We start from the raw sequence: 27108 nt of genomic DNA on the forward strand, positions 1-27108 counted from the left end.
AGATTTTTTTAAAACTTGGAAGTTAATGCTTTAACTCAAACCAAATTTAAATGCCCCAAAGTGGCCACAAAACTAGGGAATCTTCATGAGATCATATTGCTGTACTGGAAAGGGAGATTCAACAATCCCCTAGAGAAGACAGTACAGTAACTGGCAACACTGCAGCCACTTTATTTTCAGATTCCACCAAGCTGAAACTTCTCAGTAAACCCAGTTACATTAGTCAACAAAGGACTGTCTTGGTCTACTAGGGCGATATACTGGGTGACTTAAACAACAGATACTTATTTTCTCACAGTTTTTGGAGGCTGGGAAGTCCATGATCGAAGTTCTGACAGGTTTGGTGTCTAGTGAGGGCTCTTTCTGTCTTGCAGAAGGCCACCTTCTTGCTGGTGGGGTGGATGGGGGTATGGGATGAGATGAGGTGAATCTCTAGATTTTCTTCCTTTTTTATAAAGTCACCAGTTCTATCAGATTAGAGCTCCAAACTGGTGACCTAATTTGACCTTTCTCACCTCCTTAAAGGCCTTATCTCCAATACAGTCTCATGACGGGGGTGGGGGGATGGGGGGTTGTAGTGCTTATGACTACATGTTGACTAAAGTCAACATATGACTTTAAGGGTACACAATTCATTCCACAGCAAAGACCTCGTACCATGAGGCAGAAACTATTTCCCTACACAACAGAATAGAGTAAACCAGGCTAATAAATGATTTCCCATTCATTCCCAAATGCCTGTGTGCTAAGTTGCTCCAGTCGTGTCTGACTCTCTGCAACCCCATGGACTGTAGCCCACCAGGCTTCTCTGTCCATGGGATTTCCCAGGCAAGAATACTGGAGTGGGTTGCCATTTCCTCCTCCAGGAGATCTTCCCGATTCAAGGATTGAACCTACATCTCCAATGTCTCCTGCATTGCAGGTGGATTCATTACCTGCTGACCCATCTGTTCAGTTCAGTTGCTCAGTCGTGTCTGACTCTTTGCGACCCCATGAATCACAGCATGCCAGGCCTCCCTGTCCATCACCAACTCCCGGAGTTCACTCAAACTCATGTCCATCGAGTCGGTGATGCCATCCAGCCATCTCATTCTCTGTCGTCCCCGTCTCCTTCTACCCCCAATCCCTCCCAGCATCAGAGTCTTTTCCAGTGAGTCAACTCGTCTCATGAGGTGGCCAAAGTATTGCAGTTTCCGCTTTAGCATCAGTCCTTCCAATGAACACCCAGGATTGATCTCCTCCAGAATGGGCTGGTTGGATCTCCTTGCAGTCCAAGGGACTCTCAAGAGTCTTCTCCAGCACCACAGTTCAAAAGCATCAACTCTTCAGCGATTAGCTTTCTTCACAGTCCAACTCTCACATCCATACATGACCACGGGAAAAAACATTGCCTTGCCTAGATGGACCTTGGTTGGCAAAGTAATGTCTCTGCTTTTTAATATGCTATCTAGGTTGGTCACAACTTTCCTTCCAAGGAGCAAGCATCTTTTAATTTCATGGCTGCAATCAGCATCTGCAGTGATTTTGGAGCCCAAAAATATAAAGTCTGACACTGTTTCCACTGTTTCCCCATCTATTTCCCACGAAGTGATGAGACCAGATGCCATGATCTTCGTTTTCTGAATGTTGAGCGTCAAGCCAACCTTTTCACTCTCCTCTTTCACGTTCATCAAGAGGCCTTTGAGTTCCTCTTCACTTTCTGCCATAAGGGTGGTGTCATCTGCATATCTGAGGTTATTGATGTTTCTCCCGGCAATCTTGATTCCAGCTTGTGCTTCTTCCAGCCCAGCGTTCCTCATGATGTACTCTGCATATAAGTTAAATAATCAGGGTGACAATATACAACCTTGACGTACTCCTTTTCCTATTTGGAACCAGTCCGTTGTTCCATGTCCAGTTCTAACTGTTGCTTCCTGACCTGCATACAGGTTTCTCAAGAGGCAGGTCAGGTGGTCTGGGATTCCCATCTCTTTCAGAATTTTCCACAGTTTATTGTGATCCACACTGTCAAAGGCTTTGGCATAGTCAATGAAGCAGAAATAGATGTTTTTCTGGAATTCTCTTGCTTTCTCCATGATCCAGCGGATGTTGGCAATTTGATCTCTGGTTCCTCTGCCTTTTCTAAAACCTGCTTGAACATCTGGAAGTTCACGGTTCACATATTGCTGAAGCCTGTCTTGGATAATTTTGACATGACTTTACTAGCGTGTAAGATGAGTGCAAGATGAGCTGACCCATCAGGGAAGCTCCAAATATCCCAAATGCCTGGATATTGCAATTTCAAATGGAAGCAAGAGCTTGCAGACCTTCATTAAATAAATGGTCATGATTTGGATATATGGTCATGATTAAGACCGAAGGAACTAAAAAGCTGATTGGAAATTCAAAGACTCAGTCCATTTGTCTCCAATGCTGAGGTAGTTGATGCTGCCAAATACTGGGGGACTTGGGGGAACGAAATTTCAGAATAATTTATCATGGCTTAAAAGTCAGAATATGTTCTTCAGAAATTAACATGTTCCATTGGCAATCTAGAGCTCACCAGCAGCAAGCCGAAACCTACAATCAATAATACATTGGAGAATACAGATAGTAGGATTTTTTTAAAAATTTATTTATTTATTTTAATTGGAGGCTAATTACTTTACATTATTGTATTGGTTTTGCCATACATTGACATGAATCTGCCCCGGGTGTACCTATGTTCCCCATCTTGAACCCCCCTCCCACCTCCCTCCCCATCCCATCCCTCTGGTTCATCCCTGTACACCAGCCCCGAGCATCCTGTATCATGCTTCGAACCTGGACTGGTTCATTCACATATGATGTGAATGAACATGGCGATTCATTTCACATATGATAATATACATGTTTCAATGCCATTCTCCCAAATCATCCCACCCTCGCCCTCTCTCACAGAGTCCAAAATACTGTTCTATACATCTGTGTCTCTTTTGCTATCTCGTATACAGGATTATCATTATCATCTTTGTAAATTCCATATATATGCATTAGTAAACTGTATTTGTGTTTATCTTTCTGGCTTACTTCACTCTGTATAATAGGCTCCAGTTTCATCCACCTCATTAGAACAGATTCAAATGTATTCTTTTTAATGGCTGAGTAATACTCCATTGTGTATATGTACCAAAGCTTTCTTATCCATTTGTCTGCAGATGGACATCTAGGTTTTTTCCATGTCCTGGCTATTATAAACAGTGCTGTGATGAACATTGGAGTACATGTGTCTCTTTAAATTCTGGTTTCCTCAGTGTGTATGCCCAGGAGTGCGATTGCTGGGTCGTATGGCAGTTCTATTTCCCGTTTTTTAAGGAATCTCCTCATGTTCTCCATACTGGTTGTACTAGTTTGCATTCCCACCAACAGTGTAAGAGGGTTCCCTTTTCTCCACACCCTCTCCAGCATTTATTGCTTGTAGTCTTTTGGATAGCAGCCATTCTGACTGGCGTGAAATGATATCTCATTGTGGTTTTGATTTGCATTTCTCTGATTATGAGGGATGTTGAGCATCTTCTCATGTGTTTGTTAGCCATCTCTATGTCTTCTTTGGAGAAATGTCTGTTTAGTTCTTTGTCCCATTTTTTGATTGGGTTGTTTAGTTTTCTGGAATTGAGCTACAGGAGTTGTTTGTATATTTTGGAGATTAATCCTTTGTCAGTTCCTTCATTTGCTATTATTTTCTCCCATTCTGATGGCTGTCTTTTCACCTTGCTTATAGTTTCCTTTGCTGTGCAAAATCTTTTGAGTTTAAGTAGGTCCTATTTGTTTATTTTTGCTTTTATTTCCATTATTTGGGGAGATGGATTAAAAAAGATGTTGCTGTGAATTATATCAGAGAGTGTTCTGCTTATATTTTCCTCCAAGAGTTTTACAGTATCTGGTCTAACATTTAGGTCTTTAATCTATTTTGAGCCCATTTTTGTGTATGGAGTTAAGGAATGATCTAATTTCATTCTTCTACATGTGACTGTCCAGTTTTCCCCGCACCATCCATCGAAGAGACTCTCTTTCCAACATTGCGTAGCCCTGGCTCCTTTGTCATAAATTGATTGACCATAGGTGCATGGGCTTATTTCTGGGTTTTCTATCCTGTTCCATTGATCTATATCTCTATTCTTGTGCCAGTATCATACTGTTTTGATCATTGTAGCTTTGTAGCATAGTCTGAAGTCAGGGAACCTGATCCCTCTAGCTCCGTTTTTCTTTTTCACGATTGCTTTGGCTATTTGGGGTCTTTTGTGTCTCCATACCAAATGGTTTCAATATTGAATTTCACCAAACATTTAAGAAACAAATGATACCAATTCTCTACGGTCTGCTCCAAAAGCTAGATGCAGAGTGAACACCTCCTAATGCATTTTATGAGGGTCAGCATTATCTAATACCAAAACCAGGCACAGACATTACAAGACAGGAAAACCACCAGTCGATATCTCTCATGAGCATAGATTCAAAAATCCTCAGCAAAATATTAGGAAATCAAACCCAGCAATGTATAAAAATGATTATACCCCACAACTCAGTGTGTGTTCTAGATATCCAAGGGAAGTTCAAAATTTTAAAGTCAATTAATGTAATTCATTACATTAACAGGTAAAGAAGAAAAATCATATGGTTACAGTAATAGATGCAATACAAGATACTACACCCTTTCATGGTAAACTCTAAGTAAACCAGAAAGAGGGGAAATTTCTTCAACTTGATAAAAAAAATCTGCAAAATGACTACAATTAACATCATTATTATTGATGAAAAATTATAAATTGATGCTTTCCCGCCTAAGATGGGCAACAAAGCAGGTATGTGCCATGTCACTACTCTTTATCCAAATTATACTGTAAGTCCTATCTAATGTAATAAAAAAGATTTAAAAAGTAAGGAAAATGTGTACAGATTGAGAAGAAGGGTATAAACTCTCTTTGTTTGCATGTGATATTATTGTCCATATACAAAATGTCAAAGAAATTAACCAAAAACCCCTTCTGGAACTAATAAGCAATTGTTGCAAGGGCACAAAGTCCAAAGTTAATATATAAGAGTCTGTTACTTTCCTATATGTCAGCAGTATACATTTGGAATTTAACAATAAAAAGCATAATATCATTTATGTTAGTAGCAAAAAATTAAAATACTTAGGTATATATGTAATAAAACTTTATAAGGTTTACATAAGGAAAACTGATGAAAGAAATCAAAGGTCTAAATAAATGGAGAGATATTCCATGTTCTTGTACAGGATGACTTGATACTGTTAAGGTGTTAGTTATCCCTAATGTAATCTGTAGATTCTACTCAATCCCAATAAAAATCCCAGCAATTTACTTTGTGGATATCAACACACTGGTCGTAAAGTTTATATGGAAAGGCAAAAAATCCAGAATAACCAATTCAACACTCTAAAATAACACAGTTGGGAGACTGAAAATCCTCTAATTCAAGACTTACTCTAAAGCCCCAGTAATCATGATAGTGTGGTATTGTTAAAAGAATACACAAATAAATTTAATGGACCAAAGAGCCCAGAAATAGACCCATACAAATATAAGCAACTAATTGTCGACAAAGGAGCAAAAGCAATCCAGTGGAAAAGAATAGTATTTTCAACAAATGGGGCTTAATGGCTGCAGATTCACATTCAGGAAAATGAATCTAGACACTGACCTTGCATCTTTTATGAAAATTGACTCAAAATGAATCATAGACCAAAATATAAAATGCAAAAATATAAAACTTCTAGGAGATGATAGAAGAGAAAATCTAGGTAACCCTGAGTTTGGCAATGTCTTTAGATACAATGCTAAAAGCATGCTCCATGAAAGAAAAAATAGCTAGGTTGGACGTCATTAAAGGGAAAAACTTTTGCTCTGCAAAAGATATTCTGTTAAGATAATGAGAAGACAAGCCATACCCAGGGAGAAAATATTTGCAAAAGCACATCTGATAAAGGACCTGTATCCACAACATATACAGAACCCAAACCTCAACAACAACAAATGGACAACCCAATTTAAAAGCTGGTGGACAGTTTATCAAAGTAAATACACAGATGGCAAATATGGCACATATGAAAAGATGCTCCACATCATATGTTATTAGAGAATTATAAATTAAAATATCAGTGATATACTGCTACATACCTACTAGCATGGCCAACATCCAAACCTCTAATGACATCTAATTCTGGGGAGGATATGGAGCAACAGGAATTCTCCTTCATTGCTGGTGGAGACGTAAAATGGTACAGCCACTTTGGAAAACAGTTTGGAAATTTCTTACAAAGCTAAACATAGTCTTGCCGTATTTTAGCATTCATGTTCTTTGGGACTTATCCAAATGCATTTTTAATTATGTTCACATAAAATCCTGCACAGGAGTATTTATGGAAGATTTACTTATAAATGTCAAAATTGGAGGCAACCAAGATGTTTTTCAGTAGGTGAATGGAAAAACAAATTGTGATGCAGTCACACAATAGAGTATTACTCTGTGATAACAAGAAATGAGGTATGAAGCCATGAAAAAACATGGTAGAAACTTACAAGCATAATGTCACCTGAAAGAAATCAATCTGAGAGAATTCCTTAATGGTCCAGTAGTTAAGACTCTGTACTTCCACTGCATGTGGCCTGGGTTTGATCCTTGGTCAGGAAACTAAGATCCCATGTGCTGTGTGGTGGGGAAAAAAAATGTTTTTAATTAAAAAAGAAGAAACCAATCTGAAAAGGCTACATACTATATAATTACAACTATATGACATTCTGGACAAGACAAAACTATGGAAACAATAGAAAGATCAGTGGTTGCCTGGTGTTGAAGAAAGGGAAAAGGATGAATAGTTGGAGCACGGGGCTTCCCTTGTAGCTCACTCAGTAAAGAGTCTGCCTGCAGTACAGGAGACCAGGGTTCGATCCCTGGGTTGGGAAGATCCCCTGGAGAAGGAAATGGCAACCCACTCCAGTATCCTTGCCAGGAAAATCTCATGGACAGAGGAGCCTGGTGGGCTACAGTCCATGCGGTCGCAAAGAGTCGGGCACGACTGAGTGACTAACACACAGGGAATTTTTAGAGCAATGAAATGCTTCTGTATCAGAGACAGAGGGAAGAAGGAAGTGGGGAGGGGAAAGGGGAAATGATTCATGCAGGTCAGCATTTTCTACATAAATGGACATGTTCTATATCTGTACTGTCCAATGTAAGAGCCCTATATAACTACTGCCCCTGGAGAAGGGATAGGCTACCCACTCCAGTATTTGTGGGCTTCCCTTGTGGCTCAGCTGGTAAAGAATCTGCCTGCAATGTGGGAGACCTGGGTTCGATCCCTGGGTTGGGAAGATCCCCTGGAGAAGGGAAAGGCTACCTGCTCCAGTATTCTGGCCTGGAGAATTCCATGGACTGTATAGTCCCTGGGTTCGCAAAGAGTCAGACACGACCAGGCAACTTTCACTTGTAACTACTGAAATACTTCAAACATGGATAGTGCAGCTAAAGAACTGAATTTAAAATTTTATTTAATTTTCATTCATTTAAATAGTCACATGTGACTAATGGTTAATATATTGAATAGCACATGTATATATACTTTTCTCAACTGAGAAAATTCAGTGTTTAAAAAAACTCATTGGTTAAGTCATTTTGAGAGTGTACTACACTTAAAATATTAACTTTAAATATTTTGGATATTAAAAAAAAAGTATATTTATGTTCCTCCCTCTGGAAATTTATTTGAGGGAAAAAATGCATGAACAATTACTGAAATGTAACCTATGAAATGTGTCCTATGCACATAAACTACACACACTACTTTCAGCTGTGTGAGGATATAAAGAAAATTATAAAGATAAAAGTAAAAAGAGGTTAATAAATATCTTTTGTTATTGTTCAGTTGCTAAGTTGTGCCCAACTTTTTGTGACCCCAAGGACTGCAGCACACCAGGCCTCCCTGTCCTTCACTATCTCCCAGAGTTTGCTCAAACTCAGGTCCATTGAGGGTTACATAAATAAATATATGGAGAAATCTTAAAAAGGAATGGAAAAAGAATGTTTTGTGTGACCTAAAACCTGTTTTTATTCTTACCTACCAAAAATTCTATATATTAATAGTGCCCTAGGAGGGTTTCAAGTAACATTTTGAGCCATTCTCATTTTATTCATCCTGTCACAACTTGGACAGTTTGAGGCTTATATTTTAATAAATGTCCACAGCTAGCTGGAAAATATTCATTACTGAAGGAAAACTCAGCAGTTGAAAATGATCACCAAAAATGTCCATAGAAGCTCCAGGATAGCTATGGACTTCCAATTATTATGTTTGAATTTAAGTGAAAAACACCTTATCTTCTGGGAAAGCCTTAACCTCTAAAAGTTTAACACTTCATTGAAACATGTATATTATCATATGTGAAATAGATCACCAGTCCAGGTTCGATGCTCAGATGCTCAGGCAGGGTGCTCAGAGCTGGTGCACCAGGATGACCCTGAGGGATGCGATGGGGAGGGAGGTGGGACATGTACACCCATGGCTGATTCATGTGAATGTATGGCAAAAACCACCACAATATTGTAAAGTAATTAGCCTCCAATTAAAATAAATAAATTAAAAAAATAAAATAAAAATAAATAAACAAAATTCAAAAATAAATGAAGTGCTAACAAGACATCAATGTGGGTAACAGTGTGGCGTCTCCTCAGAATCACTTGAGACTTATTTTAAAATCCAGATTCCAAGGTTGCTCTTGATTCAGCGGTTATAGTGGGCCTGGAAATGTGTATTCTGAATCAACTTCCCAAGTGATTTTGATTAAGGCAGAAATGGAACCCATTCTTTTTAAGAACTCGCAATTTCTGTTGCTCACTGCTTTTCCTCAACTAATGCTGAGAGACTAGGAAGAACCCACCACTCCCCCAGTGTCTGGTCGTTTTGTTTACTTCCAATGTTCCCACTTCCCATCCCACTTGCTCCAGCACACAAACTCTGCTTTCCCTACATCATTTGTGTGAGTCTCTGCAGCATGACTGTGCATTCTAGACATGTGAATAGACTCTGAATTCAACAAAACTCTCCTTTAATTTAAACAGAGACCTAATTAAAACAGTGCTGTTTTAATTTCAACACCTATTTATTTATATCGGTGGCTCAACAGTAAAGAATCCACCTGCCAATGCAGGAGATGTAGGAGACGTGGGTTTGATCCCTGGGTAAGGAAGATCCCCTGGAGGAGGAAATGGTAACCCACTACAGTATTCTTGCCTGGAGAATCCCATGGACAGAGGAGCCTGGCAGGGTTACAGTCCATGAGGTCACAAAAGAATTGGACACAACTGAGCAACTAAAACAACAATATCTTTGTATACTTCATTGATCATTTGATATTGTTCTGGATATTGACTACCTAGTGCTTTTGTCATTACTCTTCATGTGGACTCCATTTTGTTCTTTAAATAGCTTACCTATGTGTTCATCTTCAGCAAAAAGCTGAAAGCCAGGGAAGTCTTGGTTCTATCAATTTGGACTTGAATGCGCATTTGATAAAATCCAGAACTTACAGACACTTGATTTAGACCTCTTGCTTTCAGTCACAAATGTCACATTCAATCCAACTCATTAAATAAATCTAACAAATATAGGCCCCTTGGTAATTGAGTGTTTAGTAGATATTAAAGTCTGAAGAAAAATTACATTCTGCATTCTATATTACATTCCTCACATCTATCACTGACAAAGCCTGAAGTTCAAATCCTGATACTGGATTTTTGTTTCCCTTTATTGTTGCTCTATGAATAGCATATGCAATTTTCAAGCTATTGTCTTTGTAGGATTCTTCTTTTCAAAGAAAAATCATTGTCAATGGCTTAAGGAAAACCCTGCCATAATCGAAGCAGTCATAGTCACTGGATGACGAAAAATAGGGAGGAATAATTTGAAGTGCAGCAATCTTTTCCTGGGGGCTGAGTTTCTTTAGCCATCTGCAAACCGAAAGGAACTAACTAGGTGGTAGAATTCCACCATTGTTACTAGGTGGTTTGTGTATGCCAAGCTGAGATTTTTTTCAGAGTGTTTCAAAACTGCCTGATAACAAATAGAAAGAATAGTTTGATGACAGCTGATGCCTCTGAGTAGTGGAGATTATATTGTTGTTTTCCTTTGTGCTGTTCCTATTTCCCTCCCTCTCTATTAACAACCAACTGAAACATTAATATTCTGGGATAGATTTTTATAACAAGATGGAAAAATCAGCAGAAACGTAAGAATGATTTTTCTAAAACTAAACTTGGATTTTGAAAAACTGGTAATCCACTTAAACATTGATGGAGATGTTTTTATTTTGATCTGGGTTGCTTCCTCCATAAGGAAAGAATGGTACATGGTAGCACATAGTTATAAAACTTGAAGCTGTCTCCCAGTATCAGTGAATACCTAAAGATGTACTTTCAAATGAAGAGAACTTTAGTCAAGTCACAAAACCTTGTTTCAGTTCATTGATGAATAATTTTATAATATTATAAAATCATATATATATCCAAATGTCATAGAGGGAAATATTAAAATACTAAAATCCTATTGAAGAGGCTTTGCTAAAATATATGCTGGAGGCACAGATTTCAGAAATGGTTCTATTTAATATCTTTATTAATTAGCTAGTACATGACTAAAACAATATATTAACGACAGGCATGAGTTTTGTTCCACTGAAAGAAGACACTAATGAATACTAAAATTACCCAGGAGATGCATTAATATAGCTCTAAATAGGTTACTCATATGCTGTTTTTTTTCTAATGTCAGCTATCTTGAACCCCCACCTTGTTTCTCTTTTGTTGGAAATCCTTTGAAATGCAGCATTTAAGAAAGTAACTTGATCAAATCAATGCATTTCTAGTTACCTGGCTTGCCTAAGTCCAGATCACAAGATAAAGACTGGGTTTGTGTTATAGCTTTGCCTGGGAAACTACTTTCGTTTTTAAATTTATTGGAACTGTAAAGAGGAAAATGGATATGCGCTTTCAGATGCACTCTACACTTCTACAGGCATCTCTGGGTCATGGTTCTGAAACCCTGTCTCTATTCTCTGCCTTTGCCTTTCCCAGATCTACTATGTGTGTCTTCTGCAGGAACTTGGCCTGCTCCAGTTTCTGAACTGGTCATTGTAAGAATAGCAGAGAGTATACCAGTACTTCAACTCTAACATCTGGAGAAGTCCAGAATCAGGTCTTTTGAAGGACACAGCACACTTTACCACTTAGATGAATCACAAGCATTCGTGTAACATCCTTATTACCACATTCCATTGCCACTTCCACTATGCAAAACTGGTTCCTAACATGGAATTTCTTGTGGTTTCCAAACATTCCCGTTATCCACTGAGCCTGAACGCCTACCCAGGATTCAGACCTTTTTTGAGTAGGTCCCCTACAACTGGACTGACTCGAGCATATTATTCCCCTTAGAGCTTTGGGTGCTGACAAAATATGCATTATTCTCCTTTGAGTAGCCATAATATAGTATTGTTCTTTGGTGAATTTGGGATGACCTATAGATTTGTCATTTGACCTTATACCATCTGTATGGCCTTTGGTAACATAACTTACTTGAGCCTTCGTTTCCTTATCTGTAAATTGATAATCATACCTCTGCCCCAAAGAGCTGATTTAGTTTGAAATAGTACATATGGAAAAGGCCAGGGACAGAGTAGACATTCATAATTGGTAGATGATGTTTTTGGTAAGAATGTTATGTGCTCTTCTATGCTTTTTCCAGATTTGGCATATTTGGTTATTGAAGTTTCAGCTTTCTAGCTGAACTCAGGAGTGGAGGTCTGCTGTGTTAGAGCTTGAGATAGCTTTTTTTTTTTTTAATGTCTGCTAGACTTATTACTCGGAGAAGGCAATGGCAAGCCACTCCAGTACTCTTGCCTAGAAAATCCCATGGACGGAGGAGCCTGGTAGGCTGCAGTCCATGGGGTCGCTAAGAGTCAGACATGACTGAGTGACTTCACTTTCACTTTTCACTTTCACACATTGGAGAAGGAAATGGCAACCCATTCCAGTGTTCTTGCCTGGAGAATCCCAGGGACGGGGGCGCCTAGTGCTGCCATCTATGGGGTCACACAGAGTCAGACACGACTGAAGTGACTTAGCAGCAGCAGCAGCAGACTTATTACTCGGAGAAGGCAATGGCAAGCCACTCCAGTACTCTTGCCTAGAAAATCCCATGGATGGAGGAGCCTGGTAGGCTGCAGTCCGTGGGGTCGCTAAGGGTTGGACACAACTGAGCAACTTCACTTTCACTTTTCACTTTCACACATTGAAGAAGGCAATGGCAACCCACTCCAGTGTTCTTGCCTGGAGAATCCCAGGGATGGGGGAGCCTGGTGGGCTTCCGTCTATGGGGTTGCACAGAGTCGGACACGACTGAAGTGACTTAGCAGCAGCAGCAGCATAGTTAACATGGGCTTCCCAGGTGGTTCAGTGGCCTGCCTGCCAATGCAAGAGACAAAGGTTCGATTCCTGGGTCAGGAAGATCCCCTGGAGGAGGAAATGGCAACCCACTCCAGTATTCTTACCTGGGAAATCCCATGGACAGAGTCTGTTGGGCTATAGTCGATAGGGTTGCAAAGAGTCGGACACAACTGAACAGCTGAGCATAGTTTACATATGACCCTTAGAGTATGTCTCTCAGTGATCAAATATGTCAAGCAAGTTTTGGATGTGGTTTGAAATTCTGGAAAATATAGAGAGTTAATATTTCGTGTCACTTATTAAGTTCCTTGTGTCTTAGATATCATCTTTATTGGCACTAAAGCAGCTATTTTGTTTTGAAAATGTCCCTGGCCTGTATTTCTTGCCCCATCCAAGGGCCACTGCACTGTCACTGAAAATAGCAGAAAAACATAAGCTGAAGATCTGCCAGGAACATTGCAGATAGCGCCTCCAAAATGTTCAGTGCTGAAGTCCTGAGAATCAGTGTGAAAAAAAAAAAAAAAGGCAGGACGACATGTTTTGATAGTCAAATATGTTAAGAAAACTCATCACGCTATATTATCCTTCTTGGAGTTTCTCAGTATGTATTGGCTTATTGAGAAATTTGGGAAGTCTTGCAGTGAAAACAAAACTAGAACTTAACTTTGTTTAAATGATTTGCCTATTTTATGAATAGCACCTAATACTATTTCACAGGCCCTGTTTTTGAAAATACTGATGTCAGCACCATTCCAGCACTGTTTAGGGGGTACATTTGATTCCCTGTAACAATGTCTCATGGAGAAGGCAATGGCAACCCACTCCAGTACTCTTGCCTGGAAAATCCCATGGACAGAGAAGCCTGGAAGGCTGCAGTCCATCGGGTCTCTAAGAGTCGGACACAACTGAGCGACTTCACTTTCACTTTTCACTTTCATGCATTGGAGAAGGAAATGGCAACCCACTCCAGTGTTCTTGCCTGGAGAATCCCAGGGACAGAGGAGCCCGGTGGGCTGCCGTCTATGGGGTCACACAGAGTCAGACACGACTGAAGTGACTTAGCAGTAGCAGTAGCAACAATGTCTCAGCAAGACAAGCTAGCACAGTATGATGTTCCACCCATCATTGCTGTCATTCCCTCCCCAATAGGTCCCTGATACATCCTCAAACCTGCTTTTCACCACGTACCATGATTTCTCCAAATACCTCCCATATGAACTGAGAATAATATAGCTCCAGAAGGGAGGAACTTCAGAGGCCTGCTCCAGCCCTGCTGTGAGACCTGGGAGGCCCAGAGTTTCAAGCCAAGGACCCTCACTTCCCCCACTGGTCAATTTGCCAGACATGCTGTTAATGTAAAACCAGGTCCTATATTTCTTTGTCCAGTGTTATTTTCTCCTCAGATAACTCAAGGAAGTGAGGTCTAAAGGGGATGAACCTGTTAGGCAGAGGGAGGAATTCCATACTCTCGAGTCAGGGTGAGCAACCAGCATGAGCAGTGAAGGGACTGCTGCTGCTGCTGCTAAGTCACTTCAGTCGTGTCCGACTCTGTGAGACCCCATAGATGGCAGCCCAACAGGCTCCCCCATCCCTGGGATTCTCCAGGCAAGAACACTGGAGTGGGTTGCCATTTCCCTCTCCAATGCATGAAAGAGAAAAGTAAAAGTGAAGTCGCTTAGTCGTGTCTGACTCTTCACGACCCCATGGACTGCAGCCTACCAGGCTCCTCTGTCCATGGGATTTTCCAGGCAAGAATACTGGAGTGGGGTGCCACTGCCTACCCTCAAAGAGAAGGTGTCCCCCAGAGTCAAGGCCACGCCGTCAACCTTGGGAGGACCCAGATGGAGGTGACCATATGAGGTACCTCCCTCACTTCCTTGTTGGAGCTTCAGAAAGATGAAGGCCTTGGTCTGAAGGGAGATAGCCTCGGGTCAGTAGAGTGAGTGTCCTAGTAACTACTAGGAGTCACAGGGAGGACCCCGAGTGAGGGCTGAGGGGACCACCCACTGTAATACAGGTGCACTTAACAGAGCCCAATTCTGCCCACCCTACTGTGAGCCCTGAAAGTGAAAGAAAGAGTTAGTTGCTCAGTTGTGTCCAATTTTTTGTGCCCCCATGGACTGTAGCCTATCAGGCTCCTCTGTCCATGGAATTCTCCAGGCAAGAATACTGGAGTGGGTTGCCATTCCCTTCTCCAGGGCATCTTCCCAGCCCAGGGATTAAACCCAGGTCTCCTTCATTGCAGACAGATTCTTTACCATCTGAGCCATCAGGGAAGTCCACTGTGAGCCCTGAGAAGTCTCCAATTGGGTTGACTGGTGAAGTTATGAAATTCCTTCTCAGTTTCTTCAAGTTCTTATGGGACAAACAGGCCAGGAGACCCATGAGGCCCTAGAACACCACACTTAGGAAAAGTCTGGTGGAGTTGGCCTTCATCAGGGCAAGGAGAGTTGAGTTTACCAGCTGGCACCACTTCCACATTCCCCCTCTTCCTTAGCCTGTGGTGTCCCATTACCATGCCCCCTACCCACACTCTTGCTTACTGGTACCAACAAGAGCCATCATGCCTCAGTATGAGAACCAGTGGTGCAGCACATATGAACAGTGCTTTCAAGACCACAAGGAGACCGAAAGACTCAGCATCAGGAGTGTTCATAGGTACCTCATCAAGCATATCAGCTGAGGATTCCAGTGGTCAAGCAGAGGAACAAAGTCAGAGAACCACACAGCTTTGCCAGACACTAAGAAGTTACCAAAACACACTTTCGATCAGAAAGTGGTTTTGTTGGTGATTTTCCTGGGGCTCAGTTATCAAAAGAAAGGGCCCCTTACAAATTCACACATGGTGAATGTCAGAAAAAATAAGGAGCACTTCACTTCCTGGTATCCCTAGGAGAGCCTCTGAGCATATGTAGCTGGTCTTTGGGGTGGATGTGAAGGAAGTGGGCAACTCCTGTGTCCTTCTCAGAAAACTAGACCTCACCTAAGGTGTGAGGCTGAGTTATGTAAAGGGCATGCATGCATAAGATCAACCCCCTGGTGACTGTTCTGAGCTTAATATTCATGAGTGTATCACAGTGGGAGGGATGGGACGTGTCCTGTGCTCTTGTCCCAGAGCAGGTGAACACAGTATGCAAATTAGATGTTTCATTCACATTCTTTCCATGGAGTTTCTGAGAAATAAGTGTGATTCTCCTTTGAGGCAGGATGGTAAGAAGCCACTGGGCACCTTTGCACTGGGCGAGGAGGGTCAGAGCCCTCAACATCAGACTGGCATTTAAATTAGTTATTGTGTATAATTTGCCAAATCCGGTATATTCCAGGTTTTAGGTGATGATTAAATTAATGAAAACAAGGGTAGATTAGATGGAAGGACTTTTCATAGGGAAGGAAGTTGGTGATCCTTAACACAGATTTAGGGGATTTGTGTTGCATCTAACTGGGAATGTGTATCTTATACCCATATTGAATCATGTGATAGGGAAATATTACATAGTGTTTCTTGCTAATCAGCATTTTGAGTGATTGGATTTTATTTATTTTAAAAGCATTCATTTATTATTTATTTATTTGGTTGTGCCGGATCTTACTTGTGGCATGTGGGATCTTCAATCTTCGTTGCACCATGCAGTATGTTTAGTTTCAGCATGCAAACTCTTAGTTGTGGCATGTGGGATCTAGTTCCCTGACCAGGGTTTGAACCCAGGTCCCCTGCATTGGGAGCATGGAGTCTTCATCACTGGACTACCAGGGAAGCCCCTGGATTTTCTTGTTTCTAGGATGCTACATATTTTCTAGCTTCTGCTGGAGTTAAAAAAAAAAGACTGAATTATATCATCGGGGTCCAAATTAATCACAGTAATAAATGCCATGTTGAAGTCTCAACACAGGCCAGTCAATGTGCCAGACACTTAACACATTTTAACTACATCCCACGAGTTCTACAAGACAGGGCTTTTATCAAACTCACTTCACAGATGCAGAGCCTGGTGCTCACAGAGTTGTCATGTGCCCTAATTCATGTGACTGTTAAGGGACAGATTTGAGACTTGATCCAGATCGGGATTAGTCAAGAGCCCACATTACTCCAGTTCTTCCAGTCTGAGGCCCACCTAGTGTTTCTTATATTCAGTTTTCTTTTCTTCCTAAAAATGCAACTCAGGCAATTTAAAAAAGTATCCGCACTTATACTACTGGATTGGAATACTTTCCCAGAGCAATGTGAGTACCAAAATAAATGACAGGCATGAATAAAGAAAAGAAAGCCAGTACTCAGTGACAAAATGATCATCTACATATGCAATGTCAGCTAACTCAAAAGATCAGAGGCTCAGAAAATCATGCTCGACAGTCCCTTCCCCATAAAATATAAATCTCTCCGAACAGAATTTACATCAGAATCTGAGTCTGGCTGGTGAAGAGAAGGAAAATATGAGTGTATTTTTCCCGCATGACAGAATACCACCTGTATGGAACTCCTGCCTTATTCTTCAGTTTCTCCATCTCACATCACTCCTAAGACAAGAACCAAGATTTGTGGTAAGGACACTGCTCCGTGTTTGCAGGAATGAGGCATTTCTCAGGAAGCCTTTAACCCAAGAGGAAAGAGCCAGGTGGAGGGTCTCAATGTTAGAGGGCATGGAAGACCAAGACTCTAGAATACAGGGGAGTCACACCTAGACAGTTTTCCATCTGCTGTCGGACTTAGCCCCAGAGAGAGCTGGCAGGCTGAGCACACGCTCACGTATTCTTCAGGTTTCTCAGGGATTTAACAGCCTTGGCCTAAGAACAACAGAAAGACGTAAGTAGAAAGAGTGCCAGTCTTTGATAGATATGAAGGTGGGGACCCTGAATGAGGAAGGATGGAAGGATCCAGTCAGAAGAGTGGGGTTTCTGTGAAGTCTGGCTCAGGCCATCAACCCTTAGAAGTCCAAAACAGTCCTGGCTCGATGTTGCTAATCCTGGCTTCCAGTTGGAGGGCCACAGAAGGGGAGGATCTTGATTTAATGGGAGCAGCTTCAAGTTAGCAGAGAGTAGAGTCCCTGGCGTGGTCAGGTATCTGACCAGAATCTGAAAAATAATAATGAAAGCACTCACCCCACAACAGAGAAGCCCCACGAATTCCCCAATGATGTCAGCCCTGAGATGCCAAGGACAGGTGTTTGAGGTAGAGGAACCCCCTCAGTCTCCCTAGACAGTCTTATGGAGATGAGGACCCTAGACTGGTGGGACAGTCACAGATCTGCAGAGAGAAAACCCAGGCTTTAACAAGAGTCAAAAAAAGTATTAACAGGAGACCTCCAAAACCAGAGGGAGACAAATAGAATTCAGTAAATTCTCAGCCCTGAGAGATCCAGAAGAGCTACTGGTGAGTGGTCCCCTCATTCCACCTGTGTGATCTCAGGGAGGGCAAGGCCTTCTTTAGCAGGATAGGGCCCCAGATCTGCAGAGGGGTGTCATCTTGACCATAACCAGACTTAAGGTGAGGACGACCAGTGCTAATGAGAGGATCTCTCCCCCAAAGAGGGAGGCTTACAGAGTGGTGCCCCTCCTGACAAGCAGAGGTGCTCAGAGCACTGCCCTGATTCCCTCCGCTAGGGACTTGGGAAGGCGAGGGCTCTGTTTGGGGGGCTGGAGGACTTGGGTTCATAGATGGAGGCGTTCAGGGCTCTGATAACACCGCACACGGAGGACCCTGAGAGAGAATCCAGGGACGGATGAAGATTGAGCTACCGGGGTTCCCGTAGCACGCCGCCCCTGCCGTCGTCCCTGGGAGACCCCACGTAGGACCGTACGCAGCTCCCCTCCACTTCCGCTTTGAAAGCGAGAGGCTCGACCGATAGTCGCGGCGACCGTTTGGCGGAAATTTAGTGTCCAGGACTCGTCCGGAGCCAAGGTGAGGGCCTGAATGTAGCTGAAGGGACTTTCCCAACCCTCCCAGTAATAAAAGTGACCCATGCACTTCCCACCCCAGTGATATGGCTCTAGTGGGCCCCTCAGAGCTACCGGCTGAACGTGGTCTAGTGTGTCAGGCGAAGGCGTAGGTCTGTGGGGGTGGCCCGGACGCTACCCCCGGAGGAGGTCTGGGACCTGGATAACGGCCCTGAGGACTGATAAGCAGACTTCAGCATCGCAAGGGGGCCACACTGAGCGGCTCCCCAAGACGGGGCTCTAGGAGGCCCCAGGTGGAGCTGACCGATTGCGGTGCCCCCTGGTGTCCTCTGGAGGTGGTCCTGGGGCAGTGAGAGCCTTGCTCTAACGGAATAAAACCAGTTCAACAAAGGGACCTAGTCTCCAACGAGATTCGTGGCTGTGACGCTGAGTGAGGATGGGGGCCACTTCCTTAAGAAACGGGGCCACAGAAAGCGCCAGCCCTGTTTTCAGGCCTGGGAGAATCGGGCATCTTGACATGATGCTTCCCGGGACATCTCAGGGAAGTGAGCGACCAGGTCAAAGCGGGCAGCCTCAGGTTGGCAGGGGAGGGTTTCAGATTTGTGAGGGGTCATGGTGAGAACGTCGGGGGCTGTGGGGATGTTCCACACCACGTCATTCAGACCAAATCCTCCCTGTCGTCATCCCTGGCAGACCTGCAGAATACATGTCAGTCCACACTGTGGGCTAAGGAGTGGTCAGCTAAGGGAGTGGTCAACAGAGGGAGAAATCTCAGACCCTGTCATGAGTCAAATGTAGACCTTGGTTGCGTCTATGTCATGGCTATTGTAAATAGTGCTGCAGTGAACATTTGAGTACAAGTGTCTTTTTCGGTTAGATTCCTCAGGATATATGCCCAGTAGTGGTACTGTTGGCTCATGTGGTAGTTTTATTCCTAGTTTTTTATTCAAAGTGAATTAAGTCAGAAAGAGGAAAGCCAGTGTCATATATTAGTGCAGATATATGGAATCCAGAAAGGTGACACTGATGAACCTGTTTGCAGGGCAGCCTGGAGTTTGAGACAAAGAGAACACACTCGTGGACACAGTGGGGGAAGGAGAGGGAGGGGCAGACTGAGAGAGTAACATTGGAAACGTACACATTACCATGTGTAAAATAGATAACCAGTGGGAATTCGTTTTATGACTCAGGGAGCTCAAAGCCAGTGCTCTGACAGCTTAAGAGGGGTGGGATGGGGTGGGAGGGGGGAAAGACTTTCAAGAGGGAGGGGACATACAGTATACCTATGGCTGATTCATATTGATGTGGGGCAGAAAATAACACAATATTGTAAAGATATTATCCTTCCATTAAAAATAAATAAATTTGCTTTAAAAAAGACATATAGAAGAAAAGAGAAGCAAAAAACAGTTTACCTTTGAATTGGGATCTTGGATGGAACCACAGGGACATCAACCTGCCTGCAACAGCCTCCATTCTTAGGAGACCATGTTTGGTAACATGAGGTCATCTTCACTTCCTCCTGTTGGGACATAGGGTGGTTGGCTTTTACTATAAGACAGGCATCAGTTCAGGAGAAAGTAGTGGTTCTCTACCAGGAGCCCAATTGAGGAACCTGAGTGAGGACTCAGAGCATCCGCCCCAACCCTTGGATTTCACCCCAGGAAATCTCAGGGAAGGGCTGTGAGGTTGAACATCTGCTTCACAGCTTTATACCAAGTCTAGAGGAGGGGAGATGTCTAGTCTGAAGGTGCAGACAGCAGTCAGCAAATGAAGAATAGTGCCCAACGTTTTAAGGAACAAAGGTAAGAACCATGAATGATGATCCCAGTGAACTCAGGGTAGAAAAGACCCTACTGAGCTCTTAGCACTGGGTATCTCCTCGGATGGAGGTGGACTGAGGCATCCCTTCACTTGCTTCTGGATCATGTGGAAGTCTAAAGTGCCTGCATCAGAGTAGCAGAGGGAAGGGTGCCCAGCCTCTGCCAGTACTTGATGTGATAATACTGGAGATGAACTGAGAGGACCCCACAGCCAGCACCTGCTGTCAACTCAGTAAATCCAAAGCAGGGCTGAGAGAACACAGAGGAAAAGTAAGCCCTCTATTCTTCCTCTGTGGGATTCTCAGGGGACAGGCTGAATAGGAAAGCAGGAGTCTTGTGGGTTCCTAGGGCAGTGTCCTCAAGGACACCTGCAGAGGCGGCCTTTGATTAAGTGAAAGTAGAATCTCCCTGTTTTAAGGTGCTGATGCCACCTCATTCTCCATCCTCCAGGTGCCCCAATCTCCTGTCCTTTGGCCTAGACTCCTGCCCGCGGTCCCTGACCACAGCCGTCATGCCCCGTGGTCAGAAGAGTAAGCACCGTGCTCGTGATAAACGTCGCCAGGCCCGGGCTGAGACCCAGGGTCTTCATGATCAGGCCACCACATCTGGGGGAGAAGAGAACACCGCCTCCTCCCCTCCTGATTCAGAGAGCGCTCCCTCAAGCTCGTCTGCTGCTGGCTCCCCCAAGGGGCCTCAGGGAGCCCAGGGCACCACCAGTGCTGCTGCAGGTGCTGTTCGCAAAAGATCTGGTGTCGGTGGTACAGCACACTCAAGATCTGGTGTAGGTGCAGCAGCACACTCGAGATCTGGTGTAGGTGCCGAGAGCCAAGTTCAGGAAGGTGAAAATTCCTCCCAGGCCTCAGCTACTGCTGAGAGCACTCGCACAGATCTTCTGACCAGGATGGCAGAGATGTTGGTGCAGTACCTGCTGTATAAGTTTAAGTTGAGGGAGCTCATTAAGAGGTCCGAAATGCTGAAGGCAATCGATAGAAGGTACAGGGAGCAATTCCCTGAGATCCTTAGCAGAGCCTCTGAGTGCATGGAGATGGTATTTGGCCTGGTGCTGAAGAAAGTCAGGCCCAACAGTCACTGCTATACCCTGGTGAGCAACCTAGATCTCCGAGACAGTGAGTCTATGAGAGGTGACTGGGGGCTGCCGAAGAATGGTCTCCTGATGCCGCTGCTGGGTGTCATCTACCTGAATGGCCACCGCGCCTCTGAGGAGGAGATCTGGAAGTTCCTGAATATTCTGGGCATCTATGATGGAAGAAACCACTTCATCTTTGGAGAGCCCCGGAAGCTCATCACAGAAGATCTGGTGCGGGAAGAGTACCTGGAGTACCGCCAGGTGCCCGGCAGCGATCCCCCTCGCTATGAGTTCCTGTGGGGTCCTAAAGCGCTCACAGAAAGCAGCAAGACGAAAGTCCTGCAGTTTTTGACCAAGGTCAATGATGCGGTCCCCGACGCCTTACTGCCACATTATGAGGAGGCTTTTAGAGAGGAGTTAGAGAGCCCTGGAGCCAGGGCTGCAGCTAGTGCTGGCCCTTCTGCCTCGGCCAGTGCTGGCCCTTCTGCCTCGGCCAGACCGGGCCCTTCTGCCTCGGCCAGACCGGGCCCTTCTGCCTCGGCCAGACCTGGCACTTCTGCCGCAGCCAGGGCTGGCACTTCAGCCTTGGCCAGGGCTGACACGTCTGCCTTGGCCAGTGCTGGCCCTTCAGCCTCGACCAGGTCTGGCACTTCGGCCTCAGCCAGGGCTGACATGTCTGCCTCAGCCAGCTCTGGCCCTTCTGCCGTGGCCAGGGCTGGCACTTCTGCTGCATCCAGGGCTGGCACTTCTGCTGCATCCAGGGCTGGCACTTCTGCCTCAACCAGTGCCCACTCCAAGGCCACATCCAGCCGCTCACCTCACCCCTAGTGTGGTCTGAAACCTGTTCTTCGCTTTGTGGTTGGAAAAGCCTGTCAACCTGTGTTCCTGATATACATCAATAACTTGTTGACTTTTTATTCCTCAATTTTCAATTGTTACTTTTTTCAACAAAGTTTATTTTAGATTCATGATAGAAGTGTATGAATTACATGGGTCACATGCAGTTTGCTGTTTGTCAGATTTAGGATTAAGAATTTTGTTTTTTGAAATACATATTAGAAATCGTCAAATCACTTTTGTGATCCAGGATAAGAATAACTACACTTTTAAGATAAGAATATCCTTAGAAATGTGCAAGACACCACACTAAGAGAGGCTCAGAACATAGATGCATAGAGATAGCTGAAAGTTCTTCAATTTTTGGTTTTTGTTACTCTCTGTTTAGTTTCCCTTTATGTAGATGTAAAAGATATATACTTCAATCGGATTATATTTTTCAAGAATGTTTGAGAATATAAATTATAGCAAATGATTTATATGTGGTTCTTCTTTTACACAAACATTAATTGAGCATCTGCTCTTAAGAAAACTTCATGCTTGTACTGGCAATGTTTAGTCAAAAAAAAAGCATTACTTGCCTCTGCTCATGCAGTTACAGTTTCTCAGAGAAGCTGTCACTATTTGGAAGAGACTGAGTTACTCTCTAAATCAGGAAGAACAAGAAAGAAGCAAGGTAAAGAGGGGGTGGCGAGAACATATTACTTTGGTTTCATTGCTAAGCAGAAGTTTGGCTGATTGGGGAGGTTGGGTCTTTTTTTTTTTCTTTAGTTAGAACACTGCATAGTCCCTAACATCTCTTAGATGCCAAATAAAAGCCCCAGCTGGTGTAACATCTGAGGTCAAGATAATCATAGTAATAACTGCCATTGCCCCTAATGTCTCAATGGAGACAGGCGCCATGCCCGATGCTTTCCATAAATACATATATTCCACCAGTCCGACCAGACAGAACTTATCAAACTCACTTCACAGTGGAAAGCCCGAGGCTCATAGAGGTAGAGTTTGGTTTTGTGCCAGAGTACTTAAGGCTGGTAAATGACAGAGCTGGGACTAGACTCCTGCCCTAAACTACTTTAGCACTCATATTATTATTCTCTCCCCACCCTGAGACATACCCTTGTCTTTTTTTTAAACAAGTACTTTTGACATTTCATTTCCTTTTCCTTATTTATTTACTTTTTATTTATTTGTTTGGCTGTGCTGTATCTTATTTGTGGCACGTGGGGTTTACTTCCCTGACCAGGGATTGGACCTGGGCCCCCTGCTTTGGGAGCCTGGGGTACCAGCCACTGGACCACAAGGAAAGTCCCCACCCTATATCTTTTATTTCATGGTTTTTCTCAGTACTTCAAAATTTGTCCTAGGTGATAAAAAAAAGAATGCCCTTGTGCTCAAGCTACTGGATTGGAATGTGTAGCCAGAGCAGTAAGAACACCAACTATATTTAACAAAAAATATGTATACCTTATTCATTACTCACAGATAAATGAATGAGACAATATTCCGTGCCAGTGTAAGCATGTACATTGGCCATGTTAGATAACCTCTGAAGACCAAGGGCTCTCCGTATCATGTTTACAGTCTCTTGCCTGTAGAAAGTAAATCTACCAGAACAGAAATGACATGAGAACCTTCACCTGGCTGATGAGATAGATTGATGTACTTTTTATTTTCCTGACGGGCTACCACCTCTCCTGGGACTCCATGGGCTCTAGCTTGTCCATCTCCCTTCACTCCTGGGACAGGGACCCATTCATTCGCTGTAGCATTGCAGAGCAAACATGGCTCAAGAGTTTGAAGAGATGTGGAATTTGCCCAGAAGGCTTTAATCCAAGACACAGCAAGATGAGGACCCCATGTAGGAGAATTGAGGAGAGCAACACCCCAGAATATGGGAGTTGGTCACTGGGACAGCACTCCCAACTGCTCTCAGACACAGAGGATCTCAGAACTGTTAGGCTAAGCGTAGCCTCGCTTATTCTTCAGGCTTCTCAGAGACCTAAGAAACTTGGTCTCGGTGCAGAGTTCTGAGGTTGGATAGGAGTGAGGATCGATCTCTCAGAAGTGACGGTGGTTAACCTGAATGAGGGTGATAGAAAGACCCAGCCACAACAGTAGCAACCTGTAAAGACCAGTCCTCATTGGCAGGCCCATAAAGTCCAGACCAATCCAGGCTGCTGTGGTTAACACTCTCAGCTCAGGTCCCGGTAGGTGGGGACTTTGGGAATCAGCAGAGAATAGAGCCCCAGGAAGGTGCAGAGTCAAAGTGAGGACCCAGGCTGTGCGCATGAAGCCCCTCAACCCCAGCCGACGGGGCTTCACATAGTCCCTCTGCTCCAGCCAGCCCTGGGAAGCATAGGAAAGTTCTGGCCAGCTCAAGGGCCCCTTGACTTCTGCCTGGTTGGTGTCAAGGAGATGTGGACCTTGGTTTATAGGCTGGCTCTTCATCAGAGAGTGGAGATCCCAGGCATGACGTTTGCACAGTCCTGTATGAGGAGTGTGGCAGCCAACTACCCCATTACAGATAAATTCTTAGAAAGTCCTGCAAATGTATTGGGCCCTGGGAGGGAGCAGTCAGGGCTTTCAGACTAGGTTTATCCCTTGTTTTCTGAAGGCGAATGGCTTCAGGGCCTTAAAGTCCTTGGACTAATGGAGGAAGCCTCTATCAGCTAAGGAAGGGTACCCAGTTCCTAACAGGAATCAAATGATGGCTCTGACCAACAGCTAAGGATCCCTCCTAGATAAAAAGGGGCTACAGAGGGCACTGTTCCTGTTAGGCCTTAGACTGTGCCACTCAGGCCTGGTGACATGGTGAGTTCTACTCACTTCCTTCCAGAGCATCTCCTGGAGGTAAGGAACCTCATCCTAATCAAAGGGAGCAGCCACAGCTCAACAAAAGTATGATTTCCAGATTGTGCCAGAAGTCAAGGTAAGGACCCTGATGACTGAAAAGACCACCCACCTGAAAACAATGGGGCAGAACATATTCCTTCCACTACTGTTAGCCTTGGAAGACCACAGGCTGTGGTGGCCCGATGAGGTAAATTCCACCTCTTCCTCGAGGGTCTCAGGGAATTGGGGGCTTGAGGGGAGAAGCCTTAAGGTAAGTCAGTGAATATTTCCAGGTTGTAAATATTTCAAGGTTATTTCTAAGTCAGGGTGAGGATGGTAAAGACTGGGAACACGCATACCAGGATGGCCACACAGAATCCTCCCTACTGTCAGACTAGAAGGACCCAGGCAGAGTTGTCAGCCCAAGGCACCCTTCAGTTCTGACTGAGGAGTAGCAGGAAAGTTAGGGTTTTGGTCTGATGGTGGTGGTCCCATGTCAACAGAGAGGGGGATCTTGGGCTTGGCTGAGAGTCAAATTTGGGACCCTGATTTGGGACCCTGAGAGGAACTGTCTGTCATCCTTAACCAGCTTCCAGACCTTTCATCCTTGTGAGACTATGGGCAGGGGTAGCTAGATAAGGCCACCCTTATTTCTTACTCCAAGATCACAGGGAGGTATGGGTCTTACTCTGAGGAGATAAGCCTCAGGTCCAGAAGGAGGGGATTCCCCAGGCTCCACCAGAAGTCAAATTGTGGAGCCCGAGTGGAGACTGAGGGTCTACCCATCCTTGAATAGAGACAAAAAGAGTCATGCCTTACCCTTTGATATCAGTTCTAGAAAGCTCAGGGGAGGGCTGTCAGGCAAGGCTCTCCCTCACTTCTTTATATCAGGCCTTCTTTTTGTCATTGTTGAATCACTAAATTGTACCTGACTCTTTTTTGACCCCATGGACTGTAGTCCCCCAGTCTCCTCTGTCCATAGGATTCTTCAGGGAAGAACTGGAGTGGGTTGCCGTTTCCTCCTCCAGGGAATCTTCCCAACCCAGGGATTGATTTAAGTCTCCTGAAGCTCCTGTATGTACCACAGGCAGATACTTTACTGCTGAGCCACTAGAGTGGCCCTATATCAGACCTAAGGGAGGTCAGATCTTTGCTGGAAAGTGCAGCCACAGTCATGAGAAGGGAGGGATATGGTGCCTGCCAGGCACTGTGGTGGATGCTCTCCAGTTACCACCACATGCCACCAGTCCTTCCAGACAGGGCTTGTCAAACTCACTTCACGGGTAAAGAGCCTGAGGTTCTCTCAGAGAGTTTAATGACCTGACAAACTTCCCATGGCTGGTAAGTAGGATGGTTGTAGGCCCTTAAGTTGAGTTAGTCTAGAGCTCACACTCTTACTCCTGCAAGCCTGAGCTGACCTTATGCCCTTAATTCCCTTTTTATTTTCATTACTGTGAAATGTATCGGAAGCAATAAGAACAAGGACTCTGAGGTCAAGCTATTATATTGTAATATATAGCTAGAGCAATAATAATAATAAAACTCAACTAATGTGACATATGAAGAGAAGAAACAAAGCAATAATGTTTGCTGACAATAGGATCATCTGTCCATATATATGAGGTCTCAGATAAGCTTAAAAGATCTGAAAGCTTTAAAGTTACACATAAGCTCAAAAGATCAGGATTCAAAAACAAATCGTCTTCACAGCCGTTTCTTTGTATAAAGAAATATCTATTAGATCTAAAATATAAAGTTTACTTATTAGAGCAGAAGTTGCCTGAGAAGTCTGGGTGAAGGAGAGAAGGGACAGGTTACCACGTTTTGTTTCTCTCACAGGTCTCCACCTGGGCCCCCTACTTATGTCATGGATTTCCCATCTCTCATCACTCCTAAGACAGGGACTCCTTCTCTGCAACACTGGCAGTAGGGAAACTGCTTGGGGCTTTTCAGGGATGTGACACTTCCCAAGAAGCCATTTATCAAAGGGGCAAGGGCCTATAGGAAGATACCCATGCATCTGGACTGAGGAAAGCAACACCCCAGAATATTAGGTATAAGAAGGCTCCAGGCAGGGCTCTTAAGCTAAACATCTCGCTCACAGTACAGTTGTCAGGGACTTGAGACCTTTGGTCTAAGGAGGGCAATCTCAAGTCA

The 27108-nt window shown here is 43.9% G+C and overlaps 1 protein-coding gene across 3 annotated transcripts; it reads left to right on the forward strand.

Annotated features, from left to right (window-relative positions):
- The first annotated feature begins 20703 nt into the window (after positions 1-20703).
- Positions 20704-22107, forward strand: LOC129563824 (melanoma-associated antigen B4-like). 3 transcript variants are annotated; one of them, XM_088833864.1, is made up of 3 exons: positions 20704-20947; positions 21008-21724; positions 22037-22107. In XM_088833864.1, exons 1-3 carry the CDS (start codon positions 20704-20706, stop codon positions 22105-22107), a joined length of 1032 nt encoding a protein of 343 aa, XP_088689990.1. The 3 variants fall into 3 exon arrangements, with proteins under 3 accessions (XP_088689990.1, XP_088689989.1, XP_055293531.2); XM_088833863.1 differs by having other exon boundaries at positions 20704-21920; positions 22017-22107; XM_055437556.2 differs by having other exon boundaries at positions 20704-20977; positions 21008-22107.
- The last annotated feature ends 5001 nt before the right edge of the window (positions 22108-27108 follow it).

The sequence above is a fragment of the Moschus berezovskii genome, chromosome X, assembly GCF_049115385.1.
Source record: "Moschus berezovskii isolate FMDL1 chromosome X, NW_MosBer_1.0, whole genome shotgun sequence".
NCBI lineage: Eukaryota > Metazoa > Chordata > Mammalia > Artiodactyla > Moschidae > Moschus > Moschus berezovskii.

Excerpts from the sequence above, each read along its gene's own strand:
- LOC129563824 (XM_055437556.2), top strand. The coding sequence starts at position 20,704 with ATGCCCCGTGGTCAGAAGAGTAAGCACCGTGCTCGTGATAAACGTCGC. Across the intron at positions 20,978-21,007 it reads ACACTCAAGATCTGGTGTAG|GTGCCGAGAGCCAAGTTCAG; the intron begins GTGCAGCAGCAC and ends GATCTGGTGTAG.